At 42.2% G+C, this 17,890-nt stretch overlaps 1 protein-coding gene across 3 annotated transcripts in view; it reads right to left on the reverse strand.

The window, feature by feature from the left end:
• Positions 1-17,890, reverse strand: part of PIK3R1 (phosphoinositide-3-kinase regulatory subunit 1) — a 161,264-nt gene that overhangs the window by 56,061 nt on the left and 87,313 nt on the right. For all 3 annotated transcript variants that reach the window (XM_029575834.1, XM_029575849.1, XM_029575841.1), the window contains exons 4-6: positions 8,360-8,488; positions 6,566-6,767; positions 6,327-6,406 (exon numbers count right to left, since the gene is read on the reverse strand). In XM_029575834.1, the coding sequence (XP_029431694.1) occupies positions 6,327-6,406; positions 6,566-6,767; positions 8,360-8,488 (411 nt within the window). The remainder of the gene's footprint in view (positions 1-6,326; positions 6,407-6,565; positions 6,768-8,359; positions 8,489-17,890) is intronic.

Genomic DNA, 17,890 nt, shown 5'->3' on the forward strand with positions numbered 1-17,890 from the left:
GTGCGCTAGGGGTGGGGGTGAGTAAGTGAGAGAGAGATTGGTCAGGGAGGTGTCTGGTGTGTGAGAGTGACAAAGTGTGCGCCTGTGTGTGAGAGTGACAGACTAGTCATGGACCCTACAGGAAGAGGAGCGTCAGAACAGAGCTTCAGCAGCCATTGCTGCTTCTGGTTTGTGCTAAGGCCTACAAGGGAAAGGAGTAGGAGAGTTGCTTTTAAGTTTCTTTCTTGACTGACTGCCATTTTAATTATTGGGTATTATGTGTCTACTGTTAGAAATATTTTATTGGTGTTACAAAATTATTAAAAATTCTTTTAAGTTTTTAATGATCGGATGTTATTCTATTTATCAGCTGTTTTAAAACATTTATTTTATTATTCTAGTTTTAGAATTATGTTATATTACTTGAGAAATGTATAAATAGAAATGTGGAGACAAAAACTGAACTGGAAACAAGAAGCCAGATTGAGTGTATGCAGTGCAACAATGGAAAAACAAAATCATTAACTTGATGGTCACTTTATTCTGTATTTGGTGAGGGTCTGTATTCTGCATGTGACCCAGGTAAAGGTATTCTGCAACCTTGTAGTTTCTGTGTAGGGATCTATAGCAGCTTGGCTTGTTCTGTTTTCCTTATAGGAGGTGTATTGGTGTTAAGGGCCTGGTTAAATATTTGTAGTGTTGTTACTGTTTGAATGAGTTCCATAACATTTTGCGCATTAGTTTGTGCACATTATTGCAGATCCTGGGACTCTATTAGGTGCTATATTTCTGTTTCCATTTCTTCAGTTTTGCACTGCATGCAGAGTGGCTTTTTTGGGTTTCCATTCCAGTTTGTCTCCATATTTGTAATTTGCGGTCTTTCTGTATGTACTTGGTGAAGGTCGATTCTGTGTGTGACCGAGGTGAAGTATTTTACTAGCATGTAGGCATTTGTATCAATATTATTTGTTGTGTTTTCTCAAAAGGACATGTATTGGTGGTAAGGTGTTTTTTCATAAGGAGGGCCATTGCGCATAAAAACTGTTTATGTTACTGTTACTGAGATGCCAGAAATATCTTTTTTTGCAATGTAAATTGAAAAGGGAATGTCCTAGTTCCTTTCTGCACCCACTGTTAGGGGGTCAGGGCGGTTCCTGTAGATACAGAGTATATGTTTACATTTAGCTCCGTGACTGTCATATGTTCAGTGTGTCACGCATATGAGAACCATCTGTCAGGTGTGTCCCGACAGAAAAAAGGTTGAGAACCACTGGTCTAGAACAACAAGTCTACCTCCTTGTCAGCAGGTTTAATGATAATCGAATTGTCAGATTGAAGATAAGAGCAAGATGATCGGTTTTAGTCCAATTACAGAAATGAGTAGGGTACTGATACAAAATTGGCTGTCAATGTCAAACAAAACCAGACACTCAAAAGAGAGAAGTAAAAGGTCAATGGATCGGGGGGGGGGGGGGGGGGGGGAACGACACGGACCCATATAAATTTTCTACTAATGACCAAGTTATGGCCTTAATACAGAGATGGATTGGTCTGGATTCTTTGATTATCTGTTCCTATTTCCCTTCTTTTTCTCTTTTCAATTTTTTGTTTTGTCTTTTCATCTTCATCTTATATTTATTCCCCTTGTTATTTTATTCTAATTATCCTCCCAATGTTCACTTCCACCTCTGACATCATAAATGTTTACCTGATGTGTACTGACCCAAGTTAGATTGAAAGACGCTTTTCACATGATCATTGCTTTGGCGCCCTTTTGACTACTTCCTAAACTTTTGTCCCCTTCCTTAACGATTTGCTGTTCTTCCAACTTGATACTGAGAGGTTTGATAAGCTACCATTGTCCATATACCCTTATTGTTATGGATTACTGTTTACACAACATTTCTTTTATCTGAATTACCTATTTCCTCTTTAGAAGTCTTCCTGGAATTGATTACTCAGATTTTTGACCTTATAATTGCTGGCGAGACTTTACATTGTCTGTTTATATTGTTTTTCCTATAGTATCTACTGATTTTTTATTCTTTGCCTTGTTTGTCCGCATTTTGACATATTACTTCTGTTTCAGATTTGATTTGGACTCTCCCGATGCAGTTTCTCAAAACTCTGCTCGTCTTGGGGATTGCTAATCTTTTAATAACTTTTTCCATTAAGTTCCTTGAATAAATCCTACCTGTGAACAGCATAAATTGGTGGACAGTGAATTGTTTTCCCTTACCTATTTCCACATTCCCCCCATGCCCCCACCCACTCAACTGTGAAAGTGTGCATGTGAGAGTGACTATCAGAGCCTGTGACAGGCTCCCAGACACACAGAGGCTCTTACTCTCAAACATTCATTCAGTCATATGCTTCCTCACACACTCATCCATGCTTTCATACACACTCCCCCTCATGTAATATCCATGCTCTTACACACACCCTTCTCCCTCACAGGCTTACACCCACAGGGTCTCCTCCCTCTCTTCGGGCTGAAACAGGATGGCGATCTGCTGCGGCTCTGCCGCCACCAGGCCTCTCCTCTGTCTATGCAGGCTAGTTGATGCCGACAGTGCTCAGCTCGCCCACCCCAAAGACTGGCTCTGATGGAGGAACCATGGATAAAAAAATCCAACATTCCCATGCACACTGAAGTTTAACAAAGAAGGGGCTTACTAGCAGAGTGGAGGCCATTGCTGTTAACAGATTCTGCGCATGCTTGGGAGGAGGCAGAGTGGTAGCGTAAGTTCGGAAAGATCAGCTAAACATGGGGGGGAGGCGTTGTGTTGGGTTACATATGGGAACTCAAATGCACAGACTAGATGGGACATTATGGTCTATCTGCTGTCATTCACTATGTTAGTGACAGAGACAGGAAAACTAACTACAGCAGAAGTTTAGATGGGCTGACCATACTGAAACCTTTTTATCATAAACCAAATCACATACTAATTTATAAATGTGTGTTTCAAAGTAATTTCCAGAGCCATAAGGATTCCAGGGTGCATAGGAAGAGGCATAATCAACAGAAAGGTGATGACACCTCTATACAAGTTAAATCAGTAAGACCTCACAAGGATCCTTGTGTCCATTTCTGGAGATATGACCATATTATAGACAGAATGAAAGTGCCAAAAAAGGGTAACAAGATGGGACAGGGTCTGCTTCAAAAGTCCTATGAAATTAAAGATGTAAACATATGCCCTAGAGGAGATACACATATGATAGAAACATACATCAAAAGGTATAAAGACATGAAAGCAAGCTTTAAAACAAGAGGTTACAGTATGAGACTTCAATGGATAGACTCAGGAGCAACATCTGAAAACATTTCTTCACAGAAAGGCTTGTATATGCATGGCACAGTCTCCCAGGAGAGAGAAAATTAGCAGAATTAGCAGAGGATTCTCTAGTTGTAAAAATGTGCAGCAAAAGAGCAACTAGAGGCCTACGGCATTTGCAAAAAAGATAGATTGGGCAGACTAGATAGGTTTTCTATTCTCCCTCTACCATTACATTCTCTAGTTTCTATTTGAGCTCTTTGAGACTTCTTGTATGCACACAGGGATAGACCGAAGAGGCTATCTTAGGAATTCCCGCACATGCTCAGTAGAACTCAAAGATCTACTAGCTTGGAAAGACAAGTTCATTCAGTGCCGCCAGATGACATCACCCATAGATCATGGTTAACAGCCTGCTTATCAATGGAAAATGTCTAACTACCACCCAGAAGATAATTTATTGGTGGTCAATCACAAAGTTTCCTTCCTACATTAAAGGACCTCTCCCTTGCAAAGGGCTCCTAACATGCAGTCATAAGTCAATACCTAGATTTTAGGCACCTTTTCTTTCTTTCTTTTTTTTTTTTTTAAATCACCACACAATACAGAGCCACAATTTTAATAGCCATCTAACACACAGGAATGCACAGACGTTTTTGTAACTTAAAGCACCACAGCTTCCAGGTATTTATATACTGTTTTCACATACGTAAAAATTAGATTTGGTGACGCAGCAATGCAAATTACAAGAAAAAATAATGTGCAATGTTAATTACAGAATTTGATAATGTAAACAGATGTAAAGTTAACCCATTTGGACTAACTTACTACATTTCTCACTAGGTCTCAATAGCTATGCTCCCTTCAACAGGTCAATACAAAGTGGTTTTTTTTGGTAATTTACAGAACTGTAAATCTAAAAACACAAAAATCTTTAGGACCTATTCCAGACTGAAAAGTACTAGTTTGGGATAAAAAAAAAAGTCTGAGTTGACAGTTTACACTTGAAACACTTTCTTGGTTTCTTTGCAACTAATATTCCATTTCAAGATAGTGAAATCTGAGGATTCTGCAGTGCACCAATACTAGGTCTTATGACTACATCATCTCCCAAAGCACAGATATGCACTCACATGCTTCTTCTACATCCTGGAATTTCTAAAACCACATACTCAAAATAATAACATCTGAGTTAAAATCAGATGTGGGTTTTCTAGAAAATTCTGAATTGGAAACATTTTACATGCAAAATTCTACCCCTCTCCAATCTGTGTCTACATTTTTCTCATTTTTATTCTGCAATTTTTCCTGATGCACTGAATAAATTTATGATCTGATTTGGTATATTATTTGACATATATTTAGTTTAAAAATCCCCTAACTCCTTCCCCCCCAAAAAAAAACCTTCCCATGCTGTAGCACAAAGTTTTTCAAGTAGCCCACTTGAACTGAAATGTTTAATTTGGAGGAGTGGGGAGAAAAATTAATATATACTTAATGTGGCTTATTATACTGAAACATTCAATGCTTAAAATTGCCAAGCTTCTCTAATACTGCACTGGCATCCATTCATTGTTACTAATGAATTTTATGAAAATGAATTCTTAAGACATGGAAAAATTTTCCATTCCACAACTCTGGTTAAAATGAAGGCAGACTCACTAGATTTGGCACTTGAAGACTAAACGTGCAGTACATCAGGGTATATTCTGCTTTTTCAGCAATTCAAAGTGGATGTATTCCTAAATCTATTATCTTCTGTTCTGAAAACAACTGTCCCTTTTCTAGCACATCTTTCTAACAATATTCAGGTCAAATTCAGTCACCCATTAAAGCTGAAAAAAAATACATGTATCCCAGAAAACTTCAATTTAATTTCTTTTCCACAATGAAGCCAATAAAGATACACCCTCATTTTATTTCTGATCTGGATACTTTGCAGCTTTTAACCTGTCAAGTGAGATCAAAGAAGCAGGCAATTAACCTCTTGTCAGATGCTGTTCCACTGGAACTCCAAAGTAAAAGGTGGGTGGGGTACAGGAAGTGTTACAAGTGTGGAAGGAAATACAATTTTATTCTATACTTCCACTTACATGCATGTTACATTTATGAGCCTAAATGTTTTTAAAAATATGCTTTCTTCCCGTAGAGAGCCTGGATTTTTAACCTGCACTATAAAATATAACCAATAAAAATATTCACCTGCTTCCAGAAATCACTGCTAGTTACTGCATTGATAAGAGGGTATGCATGTTCACTTCAAAGCTCAAAACAGTTTTCTACCACTTGCGAAAAATCTGCAAGCATTGTGTGAAATAAGTGACCAAAGGAAGATATGCATCAGTTTAAGGACACTGCAGACTCCAAAGCTTAGGAAGCATCCCTTTCTAGGTCTTTAATCACACTGCAGTTCTTCTTATATTTATATCTCCTAACCTAACACATATACTGTGCTTAATGCACAAGTATTTTAGCAACTACTCATGCAAATTAACTGCAGACTTGTTTTTAAAGTTCAGTTTTCACAAATCTGCAAGTGAAGACACAAGATAGCTTTCCTGATTAGCAGAGGTAATAGTATTCAGAGTACCTTCATTAATAAGCAGTTTCCCCTAACTTCATTCCTTTTTTAGGGTTTTCTATACCTTCTACCATAAAAAGAATGGATAAATTCATCCAAAAATGATCAGTCTGCATAAAGCTCATATTCAAGAAGGAAGAACACAGAAGAAATGAAAGCTATCTGCTAAGAAACCCAGAACTCAAATCTACAACTAAAAGGTAAAACATTTTTGAGGAAGAGCAACAGCTAGTAACTGGGAGAGAATTTTCTCTGGATAGATCTTGGCTTCCTTTAAAATTGAAAGCTTAGCAAACACTACAATTGCACAGACCTGCTTGCTTCCTCATCATACTGCTTTAACAAACAAATGCACTTGCATATTAAAAAAAAAAAAAAAAGCCAATTTCCTCTTCCAACCTTCCTTTACCAGTCTAGCTTCTTTACAATTCAATCAAAGAGCAAGCAGGCTAACCAGCGAGATTTTAAATAAATATTTGGCTTACCTGGAGCAGATTTTCTCTCAGTCCATTCACTTATGATTAAAGCTTCTATAATTTTCGTGTGATATTCAGTAATATCCGAGCTGCAAAATGAGTATATTAACATTAACCAGTGCCCCTTAACGTTTAAGGTAGATTCGTTTCTTAGAAGCAAGAAAAAAAAAAAAGCAACATGCACTGTATATAAACACTTTGTACTCACTTAAAACAATTTGCGCTGAGGATCTCAATTTTCCACATACCTTGTTATCTGGGCTCTGAAAAGCAGAGGGCTGAAAATTTCAGCTAGTAACCTTGCCGTCAAAAGGTTTTTACTGGAGCTCTGACAAAGCCTGAAGAAATGCTTGAGCAAATACTGGAGTGTGAGCCAATACTGCTGAGGTACGCTGGGGGACTTGATGCTCTTTTTCAGTAACTGGGCACATTCCTCAGAATTCTGCACTTCTGTAAGAAATAAAAAGGAAGTGTCATTGCGGATCTCCGAAAGGAAGAACGGATGACAATTCTCTACAGTTTCACAGCACTGAGCACTGTTCACTTCAGCATGCAGAAAAATGCAAAACATGTTCATTTGTAGATGCAGACCTCAACATGAAGGTAACTCAGGAGAAAAAGAAAAAAAAAGTGATATAGGTCAGATGGAACTCAGAACTCAGATGTAAACCACAGAATGTTTTGAGCAGACTGCTAGAGAGGCTGGACTTGTGCTGAGTCGTCCCATATGATTGGGTAATGCTAAGATGCAGCAGACAAAGCCCTACAGGTTCACTTCTTACTTTGAAGGTTATCAGCCACAATATCCTGTCTCTGCAGCACGTGACAGCATTGGGTCCACAGGCTGGAAATTTAGATCTTTCATATTTTGTGCCTACCACGCTGCAAGATAAACTGTACTTTATCATGCTGTGTCCAGTACTCCCCGGTTCCAGTTCACCAGAATTACTGCTAAGCCCAAGAACACTGTGTCCTCCCCCAAATACACTCCCTTTGCCAGCACTGATAAAAAGGTTAAAAATTAGCCCTGTCTGCATACAGAGAAGTCCTTGATTTTTAACCATTACCTGCGCATATATTTCACTTCTTGCAGGGAGTGTTATGCTGTTAGAATACTCAGACACAGTAAATACTGCCCATGTAAAACTAGAGCAACATTCTACTGCAAACTCTCTCTTTTTGGTGTTTACAAAGAACGTGTTTGTACTTGATCACATGCCAACAGAATTCAGTGCGTTCTAAAAGCTGGATGACAGTAACATCAACTGAAGATGCGAGGTGCTCTCAAAACAGCAGGCACTTGTGTGGCTACCCATAAGAGATAACAGTAAAACAGATAAAGAAAGCACCCCATTATGGCATTTATGAGGAAAAAAAGGCATATTTTCCATGCTCCCCTTTAAGTCCACAATATTCAGTATTTAGCACACAAGGTACTCTTACGCTTACAAGAGTACATTGAGAGCAATGTAACAAAACAGGCAAATGCTGAAGTCCTGATACTTAATATAAAAATATGCTCTTTTTACTACGCATTTCTTTTAAGTTAGGGCTTCCCACAACTGTCCTAAGGACCCCATAAGCCAATCATAATCCTATCCTATCCTTTTTTTCCCCATAATCCTATCCTATCCTTTTTTTCTCTTCTCCCAGTTTCATTTCCCCTGTTATTTGTAACTACTTACTTCCTCACCAATAAGTTATTCAATTGTTCATTGTACACCCCTTGTTTTATGTAAACCGGCATGATGTGATTGTATCACGAATGCCGGTATATAAAAATCTTAAATAAATAAATAAATAAATCAGGATATCCACAACAAATATGCATGAGATAAATTTGCATCATCAAGGAGACTCAGTGTATGCAAATTTATAACATGCATATTCATTGGAGATATCCTGAAAACCCAACTGGCTGAGGGGTCCCCAGGACAGGTTTGGGAAGCACTATTTTAATTAGTGTTGAGATGGTTTTGGTACATATTCCATAGAGTATTTTGTGTGGGTCCCTTTTTTTCCCCCCCACAGTCAAAACATACCTTGGGTGATAGAAATGTCACTGTAAACAGATGCTGGAATGATGGGATTTGGTAGATCCAGAAGAAACCTCTTTAAAGCATCTGATAGAGTTTGTAGCTCAAACTGCTCAAAATCGACAGAGGCAACATCTACATGGAAAATAAATATTTTACAAATCTTAAAAAGATTTATACTCAGGCACAGCATCTTGTCATCTACATTTTATATGGACAAAGTTGAGAGAGAGTCAAAGTATTTGGATGGTCTTCTGAATTGCTGTAAAAGGTGGTAGCAGTGGACAAGAGTGCTATAATGAGTTCTGGATTTCAAGCTGCTGGTCTCAATTATGCTCCTTGAGAGTAGCAGTGACCACAGGTTCTGAATGCTGAAAAAAAAAAAAAAAAAGCATAAACGAAGTTGCTTACCTGTAACAGGTGTTCTCTGTGGATAGCCGTGCAGCCACACAAGCTCCGACATTATCTTATGGCACCAAGACTGGGTAATGTTCTCACAGCTCAGAAGTTTTTAAATGTGCATCTGAGCATACACAGGGATTCCAGCGTTTACCACTACCACATTCATTTCCTCAGTCTAATACAGAGCTATACAGCTTTCCGGGGAGGGGAGAGATTGTGTGGCTGTATGCATTGCTGTCCAAGGAGAACACCTGTTACAAGTAAGCAACTTGTGGACAAGCAGTGAAATACACCCACATAAGCTGGGACCCCTACGCTGAGGATTCCTAACAATTTTGAACTTTGTCTATTCTTGCAACCAGAGTTGAATCTGCAGAAAGCAGAACCATCCTCAGAGAGAGACTACAGAATCCGAAATCCGTAAACAAAAGTGTTCCCTATATGACAGGGCTTGAAGTTCAGAGACCCTTCTGGCTGAATAAACTGCCACCACTTTCAAAGTCAGATCCTTTATGGTGGCCATCCTAAGAGGCTCAAACAGCGTTTCACACATGCCATTAAGGACCAAGTTAAGGTTCAAAGAGGGACACACCTTGCAAACAGGGGAGTGTAAATGCTTTGCCCCTCGGAGGAAATGTTCCACATCCAGATGCGCAGTCAGATGCTCAAGGCCAACACCTGCGCCCTCAGGGAACTAAAGGACAAACCTTTCGACAGGCGTCTCTGCAAAAAAGCCAGAATCTGCGCCACCGATGCACACAGAGGATCAACCCCCTTCTTTGTACACCAAGACTCAAAGATCCTCCAAACCTGGACATACACCAAGGAAGTAGAGGTCTTGCGAGCTCGCAACAGAGTAGTAACATCCTCCAGATGGTCTTTCTTCCTCAATTGCCTCTTTTCAAAAGCCAGACTGTTAGACAAAAGCAATCTGCTTGATCTGAATATAAAGGACCCTGCCATAGAAGAATTGGTAGATGACCCAGCCTCAGGGGGCTGTCCACTGCTAGATTGATCAGATCCACAAACCAAGGCCTTTGCGGCCACTCTGGAGCCATGAGAATCACCTTTCTTGGGTGGATCTCTAGTCTCCTTACAACCTTGCCCACCAGAGGCCATGGAGGAAACACAGATAACATCCTGTGGCCAAGGAAGCACCAGGGCATTTACCCCTTCCGCGACTAAAGAAGCGCAGTGCCTTGGCATTCCTCCAGGTTGCCATCAGATCCATATGAGGCATGCCCTATCTGTGAGACCAAGGGTCATCGCCTCCTCCAAAGCTCCCATTTTCCGAGATCCAATTGTCGTTAGCTGAGAAAGTCTGCCTGGACATTGACAGACCCCACTATGCGAGGCCAGATGCTGCTCTGCCTAGGACATCAGCATCTCTGCCTCCAGAGAAATCACCCGACTTGCTGGTACCCTCCCTAGCGGTTTTGATTTAAGCCATCATCATCGCATTGTCTGACAGGACTGACTGTACAATTGCGCAAAAGGGGAAGAAACTCCTGCAAAGCCAACCATTCTACTTTTGTCTAGGCAATTGATGGACCAGGTCACTTCTTCTGCCGACCAATAGCCCTGCACAGACTGAGACTGACACAGCCCCCCAACCAGACAGACTGGCATCAGTGGTCACCACCATCCACTGAGTAACCTAGAGGTCCACCCCATGGCACAAATGGTCCCAGCCAAGCCACCACGAAAGACTGGACTTGGAGAACTCTGTAAGCAGTAGCAGAAGATGAAACTGCTCAAATCGGATCCCACCAATATAGCAACCCTTTGAGGGGTCTTATATGAGCAAACGCCCATGGGACTAGCTCAAAGGTTGAGACCATGGAACTAAGGACCTGCAAGTAATCCCAGAGCTTGGGCATCCAACAGGTTCTGAACTTGAGCATGCAGCTTGACAATCCGCTCCTCCATGAGAAAGACCTTCCCCAGCTGAGTATCGAAGCATCCGCTGAAGAACTCCAGCACCTGCAAAGGAGAAAGGTGGCTCTTGGACAGACTATCCATCCCAACAATCTCAGGCGGCTGCAACACCCACTTCCACTGCACGTCGGCAAGGTCTTTCCGATGGGTGGACCAGCCACACCTCTTTTCTGAGAGCTGTCGCCACCACAACCATCATCACACCTTGGTGAAGGTCCTTGAGGCTGTTGCTAGTCCGAAAAGGAGCGTGCATAATTGAAAATGCCTCTCCCGGATCATAAACCAGAGGTACCGCTGATAATCCAGATGAATCCCTATGTGCAGAAACACCACAGTTAGATCCAAGGAGACCAAGAACTCCCCACTTCTCGTTGCTATGACGGACCTCAGGGTCTCCATCCAGAAACGGGAAACAGAGCTAGATTCACCTTTTTTAAACCCAGAATTGGATGAAAATTTCCTTCCTTTTTTGTCACCACAAAATAAATCTAATGCCCCGACCTCTTCTCGTCCCGGGTGATGGGGACAATGGCCCCAACAATTGCAGCCGTTGTATGGTCTAATGGACGATCATCTTCTCTGTCGAGGTACAAGGGGTCACCATAAACAGGTTTTCTGAGCGGCCGAGCAAATTCTAAAGCATAGCCTTATCCTATTACGCTTAGAACCCACTAGTATGAAGTGATTCACCCACTCCTCGTAAAATTGAGTCAAACGACCCCCGATGACAGGGACTGAGGAGTAGGTTGGCCTTGTCTCATTGTGCAGGCTTGGCTCCAGCACTACCTTGCTGGAGTCACAGTGCGCTCTGCATACACGAAATGGCTGGTTCCAGGATTGCAACCTTCCTGAGGTCTGCTTTTGATCACCACCAATAGCTATGCTCTGGCAGAAACTCCTTCACCCCGAAAATCAAGAGCGCACAGGGAGAAAACCTTTGGACCCTCTTGGCATGTCCTCTGGTAGCTTGTGCATCTTATCTCCCAGATGCTTTATCATCTGCTCCAAGTCCTCTCCAAACAGATATTTGCCCTTAAAAGGTAACGCTCCCAGCTGAGCTTTAGATGAAATGTCTGCTGACCAGTTCCGCAACTAAAGAATTCTCCTAGCTGAGACTGCAGATGAAATCATCCAAGACGACATGCGAATGAAGTCATACAAAGTATCTGCCCCAAAAGCAAACGCTGCTTCCAATCGCTCCGCCTGTTTAGACTCCTGGGGTATCATATTTCTGTCACCTTGCAACTGCTGCACCCATCGCAAACTAGCCCGGGGCATAAAGCTGCTGCAGACAGCCGTGGATGCCCAGTGCCAACACCTCAAAAATCTTAAGATGCACCTCGATCTTCCTGTCCTGCAAATCCTTCAGAGCTGATGCGCTAGCTACCGGAATGGTGGTCCTCTTCGTGACTGCCAAGATAGAGGCATCCACCTTTGACACATTCAAGAGCTCCAGAGTGTCTTCGGGCAAAGGATAAAGCCTATGGTTTTGCTCACCTTAAGGCCAGGCTCCGGAGAGAGTCACACTCCCTGACCACCAGCTCTTTCAGACTTGTGAAAAGGGAAGGTCTTGGATAGATTCAAGCCCATCTTGACTGGATCCACTTCCTTCAGTTCAGCCTGCGTCTGTGGAACAGTTATTCCCAAATCCGCCAGGACCGGTGGGATCAGGGGCCCGAGTTCCTCTCTTTGAAACAAGTGAACCACCTTGGGATCTTCACCCTACATTGTTGGGGCCTTTTCCAGAGTCATCATCTGGACTTCTTCCTGGGAGGGGGAGATGGGATCTGTCATCTTCCGCTTGGAAGAGGGCTGGCTCTGCGACCTTACAGGCCGAATAGGCTTTATGCATCAATAAAACAAACTATGGCGAAAAAGGGGAAGAACCCTCCAAATCCTCCTCCAGAGGATCATACTCCTCTCCCAACAGGTCCCCAGGGGCTCCTCAGTTCTCCTCTATGGAGAGATCTGCCAGAGAAAGTGCAGGTGGGAGATCCCCTCCCCCTGCTGCAGCTTGTGCCTTGAGCACGAAGGTATCCAAAATGGCCACTGTTTCCGGATCAATGGCCTCCCGTGCTGCAGCTTTAGGTCCACCAGACCCGCTCTGCTAAGTCGATGCCGCCGCCCCTCCCCCCCACCCCCCCACCAGGGAGGCAGCGGTAACAACGACCAGCTCTGGAAAGGTGCACAGCAGTCTTTATGCACGCAGAGGCTGCCACATGGCGTGGCATGGCTCGGCACCAAAACAGACTGCGCGGCACACGCCAAAAAGGAGACACGCTGGGAGCCACAAAGGGGTAACACCGCTCACCTGGAGCCCTTCTGCCACCGACGAGAATCCCCAAACACGTTCCCTGTCCTTTATTCTATATTTGTTTATTTTTTTTTTTAAATAAACTTTATAACAGACAGAAAACAGAAACTAGTAGCCTTGTCTGAAGGGTGGCAGAGGTTTCTCCCAAGTCTCCTGTGGGTGAGGGAACTGGACCACCAGCTGTCACCCCGGCGTGGATCAGCGAGCTATGGAGGGTCTCCAACCCCTGCTTGTCCTCTTCTGAAAACCAGGAGGGATAGTCTGACAGGACCTGCCAACCTTCTGGGAGGGAATTTCACCTAATCTATCCTCTTCTATTTCTCTCTCCCCCCCCCCCCCCCCCCCCCTTAGTACAGAACTGCAGGTTTTGCATCTCCTCTATCTGCTGGAGACAAATACTGAGGAGCTGCAGGTGGCACACCAGGTTAAGAGGCAGTGCCTGCAAAGTTCTCTGTCTCCATCTGCTGGAGGGGAGGCAAAACCCAGGAGTCTGGAATGATCTGGGTACATACTGGGAACAACTGTTGAACCGCTTGCCAAATAGCAGGCAATTACGCTGCCAGGCAGAAGCTCAAAATTCCAGTTTTGATTCTCTTCGGGTTGCTGATAGGAGCAATCAGATACACACAGACAGAGGCAGATATCACACCACATCCGGACAGGCACCTTACAGTAACAGCAGCACAAACTCCTTCCACCGCCAGACACACTGTTAAAGACGACACTCATTCTATACTGCAGATTTGTGTTACAGTAGAAATACCAAAAACTCAAAGAACCATACCTGTGAAGAGGCAGCATTGAGTCCCAGAATATCAATATAGCACCTACTAGGGAAACGAAAGAAACCCGATTCCTATAGATTCCGAGACAGATACTACATGCTAGCAAAATCTCTCCCCTTGGTAACATGCTCAGAGCAGAGAGATCCTCACCAAACACAGAATAAAGGATCATAAATTAGAATCAGCAATACGCAGACAAAAACTGAAATGGAAATTACAAGAAAACAGACTGTCTACAGTGTAACAATGACAGAACCATCATTCCTTTAAAACAAAATCAAGAAACAAAGCATCAATTATAATAGAACCATACTAATAAAAGAATAAGTATTTCAAAACTGACAAACATTATTAAAATCACTTTTTTAAATTTCCCAAGCACCAATAAAATATTTCAAAATCAGCACACATATCAAACACCACCCAATAATTAAAACTGAGGATAAAAAAGCCCCTGCTGTCCATACCTGGGAATGATTTCCAGTCACCCTGATATTGTCAGTATTAGGGGGCTAGGGAGACACCCAAATTTTATCTTCTCTCACACACTCGCATGTTTATTCTCACACACACATGCTCTCATATATACCCACGCTCTCATACACATTTCTAAGTTCCTTCCCCCCCCCCCTTTGCACACAAAAGCTTACTCCCCTGATTCTCTCATACACCATTCTCTCTCACACACTCACAACCCCCCAAGGCAAGCACCCGTAAATAGATAGCTCCACAAGCAACTGGATCTTCAGTGCATTTACGCTTTTGCACTGAACTATTTGAAGCCATGGGTATGGTTTTTGTTATGCAGGCTATATTGTGTGAGCAAGGTGATGCTCTGCGCCTTGACTTCTTTTCTGTGCTAATTTCTTGGTACCTGTGTTTTTCAACACCAAAACCTCTGTGCTGAGGACACGTTTCTGTGGCAAAAGTTCTGCATCCTCTTGGTATGACACATATGGCCATTTGGTGCTATGACCCTGCTCTGGTGGTTCCGAGCAATAGTTTTTCCACATCGATGGGTTTGCCTCGGGACTATCACTGCTCATATTTCTTGACACTGCTTTACTTATTTTTGACAGGCCTGATGGAGAAATGGACTTTTCCGCAAGCTTGATTTACTGCCTGATGGATTCAACGATTCAATTCTCAATTTATGATCCCTATAGATTCAAGCCCGTGGGTACAATTTCCCCATAGGAACTACAGTTTGCCATGTTATGGTGTGGGCCCCTGACATCTTAGGCAAAGATCATGGAAATCTTTACCGGCCACCTTATGAGGTCATTCGTGTCACAATTTAAGAGGAGTTTTTCCCTTTCATTTTCTTTCGATGTCAACAGTCAATGTAGTAATGCCTGGAGAGAAACTTAACTGATCATTTGGAGACAAATTAGACTTGGGAGATAAATGTGATAATGCCAACACCAAAAGACCCCCACATGCTTAGACATACATCTAGAAACTTCTGGGCTGTGAGAAAACATTATCTGATCTCTGCGCCATCAGATGGCATCACCAAGCTTGTATGGCTGTATTGCACTGCTTGTCCATGAAGAATAGAAATAGCCTTATGGCCCAAAATGCTTTCTGTATTTCCTTAGAAAGTTCATGTAAATTGAGTGTTTTGGTGTCTGAATAAGTTCCCTTGTAATCCGAATGAGCTCTTTTCTGTTTTTGCCTTACAAAGGTTTTAAGAGGAAGTTATAATTGGGGGAGGGGGGGTATGAAAACCCAAACACTGATATTGGGTCTTCAATAAAAAAATAGCATCCATTGAGAGGTTGATATTTTATTGCCTTCAGTTTATGTTAGGCTTGTAAAACTACCAAGCTGCTCCCTCAAATCGCTCTCCAATTATTAGATCCATATTAAAATCTTTCCCCTCAGTTTCTTTCTTCTATCCAAGTCACCTCCTGCCCAAAAAGCACACAATGTATGCTGTTAAAGTATGTACAGTGTCACGCTACAGGCAAAGATGGTACTATAGCAACAAACCTAAGGGAATATAAACTTCTAGGGCAAAAACAAAAAAACAGCATAAATGCCATCTTTCCATTATAAAAAAATGGGAGGCAAGCCTGTTTATTCACATAAATACTGTTGGCCAATAAAGAACATTAGAAAAATAAAGAGAATGATAACTTCATTCATCAATTCTGCTAGACTGATGGAGCTTAGGAAATTTTCAACTATCTCCCCATGAAAGTTTTAGTGAAGAAGGGAAGAATGACATTTTGCCACAATTTACTTGCCTTTTTGGCTAGTATGGAGAAAGACCTGCAGAAGATTTCTTTAGCACAAAATAGTTCAACTAATATTGTGCCTACAACACATGTTACAATTAGTGCTTGTGGCAATACTAGTAAATCGCTGTCTCTCTACAAGGTTGCAAGACACCTGAACAGGTTTGTGTTTAATATGTAAATATTTTGTATAAACACAGATGCTGAGGAGAAGCCTATATGTAGGGTTGGAGTAAAAAACCTTTGATTGGTAGGTGGCAAGGTTATACTAAAAGTTTCATCACTATATTGATGCAAGGTAATGCTGGAAATGATTCCAAAGCCTTAATATGTTTGTGATGCCTGATGGGCAGTCAGTGTAATGCAGAGCAAGATCAGTGCCAAGGCACATGATGCTATTTTATATTTGACAAAAGCCTTACTCAGTAAATACAATCAGACATTTGCAGGGTTTTTTTTTTTTATTTTTTTTTTAAATAAACTTGGGGGTCAAATCCCCAGTTGCCCAATGACCATGGAAATAATTATAGAAACATAGAAATGACGGCAGAAGAAGACCAACCGGTCCATCCAGTCTGCCCAGCAAGCCTTACACTTATTTTTCTCATACTTAACTGTTTCTCTTGGCTCTTAGTAACCTTATGTTCTAATTCCCTTTTCACCCCCACTATTAATGTAGAGAGCAGTGATGGAGCTGCTTCCAAGTGAAATATTAAGTTTGATTAGTTGGGTAAGCGGCAGCATAGCTCTCTGCCATGAAGCAGAGGGCAATGCTGGAAATGTGTGAAGTATCAGTTTTTCTTTTCCCCTGTCATTGAAGCAGGGAGCTATGCTGGATATGCATTGAAAGTGAAGTATGCCTTGAAAGTCACATTAACTATCATCAAATATTGAAAAGCCTAATAATTGGTAATACCTATAGCCCATGAACCCATCCCTGTTTTTTTCATTTTTTTTTTTTAATTGGGAGATGGATGCCCTTCATCCTTCTACTCTGTGAAGGTGGACACCTACCACTGGCCACTGGCATCCCGCTCCGTGAATGCCTCTGTGGCTACTGCCGCTCCATGCAGTGTTTTACTACCTGCTCTTTATATGCGTCCTCTAAAACTGATGGATCCCATCCCTGTTTTTTTTTTTTCTTATTTAATTGGGAGATGACAGCCCTCCATCCTTCCGCTCCGTGAAGGTGGACACCTACCACTGGCCACTGACATCCCGCTCCGTGAATGCCTCTGTGGCTACTGCCGCTCCGTGCAGTATTTTACTATCTGCTCTTTATATGCGTCCTCTAGACCTGATGGATCCACAATGTTTATCCCATGCCCCTTTGAAGTGCTTCACAGTTTTGGACTTCACCACTTCCTCCGGAAGGGCATTCCAGGCATCCACCACTCTCTCCGTGAAGAAATTCTTCCTGACATTGGTTCTTAGTCTTCCTCCTTGGAGCCTCAGCTCGTGACCTCTGGTTCTGCTGATTTTTTTCTGTTGGAAAAGGTTTGTCGTTGTCTTTGGATCGTTAAAGTTTTTCAAGTATCTGAAAGTTTGAATCATATCACCCCTGCTCCTCCTTTCCTCCAGGGTGTACATATTTAGATTCTTCAATCTCTCCTCGTATGTCAACCGATGAAGACCCCTCCACCTTCCTGGTCGCCCTTCTCTGTACCGCTTCCAACTTGTCCTTGTCTCTTTGTAGATACGGTCTCCAGAATTGAACACAGTACTCCAGGTGAGGCCTCACCAAGGACCTGTACAAGGGGATTATCACTTCCCTTTTCTTACTCGATATTCCTCTCTCTATGCATCCCGCATTCTTCTGGCTTTTGCAATCGCCTTGTCGCATTGTTTCGCCGAC

This window comes from Rhinatrema bivittatum, chromosome 1, assembly GCF_901001135.1.
Source record: "Rhinatrema bivittatum chromosome 1, aRhiBiv1.1, whole genome shotgun sequence".
NCBI classification, from domain to species: Eukaryota; Metazoa; Chordata; class Amphibia; order Gymnophiona; family Rhinatrematidae; genus Rhinatrema; species Rhinatrema bivittatum.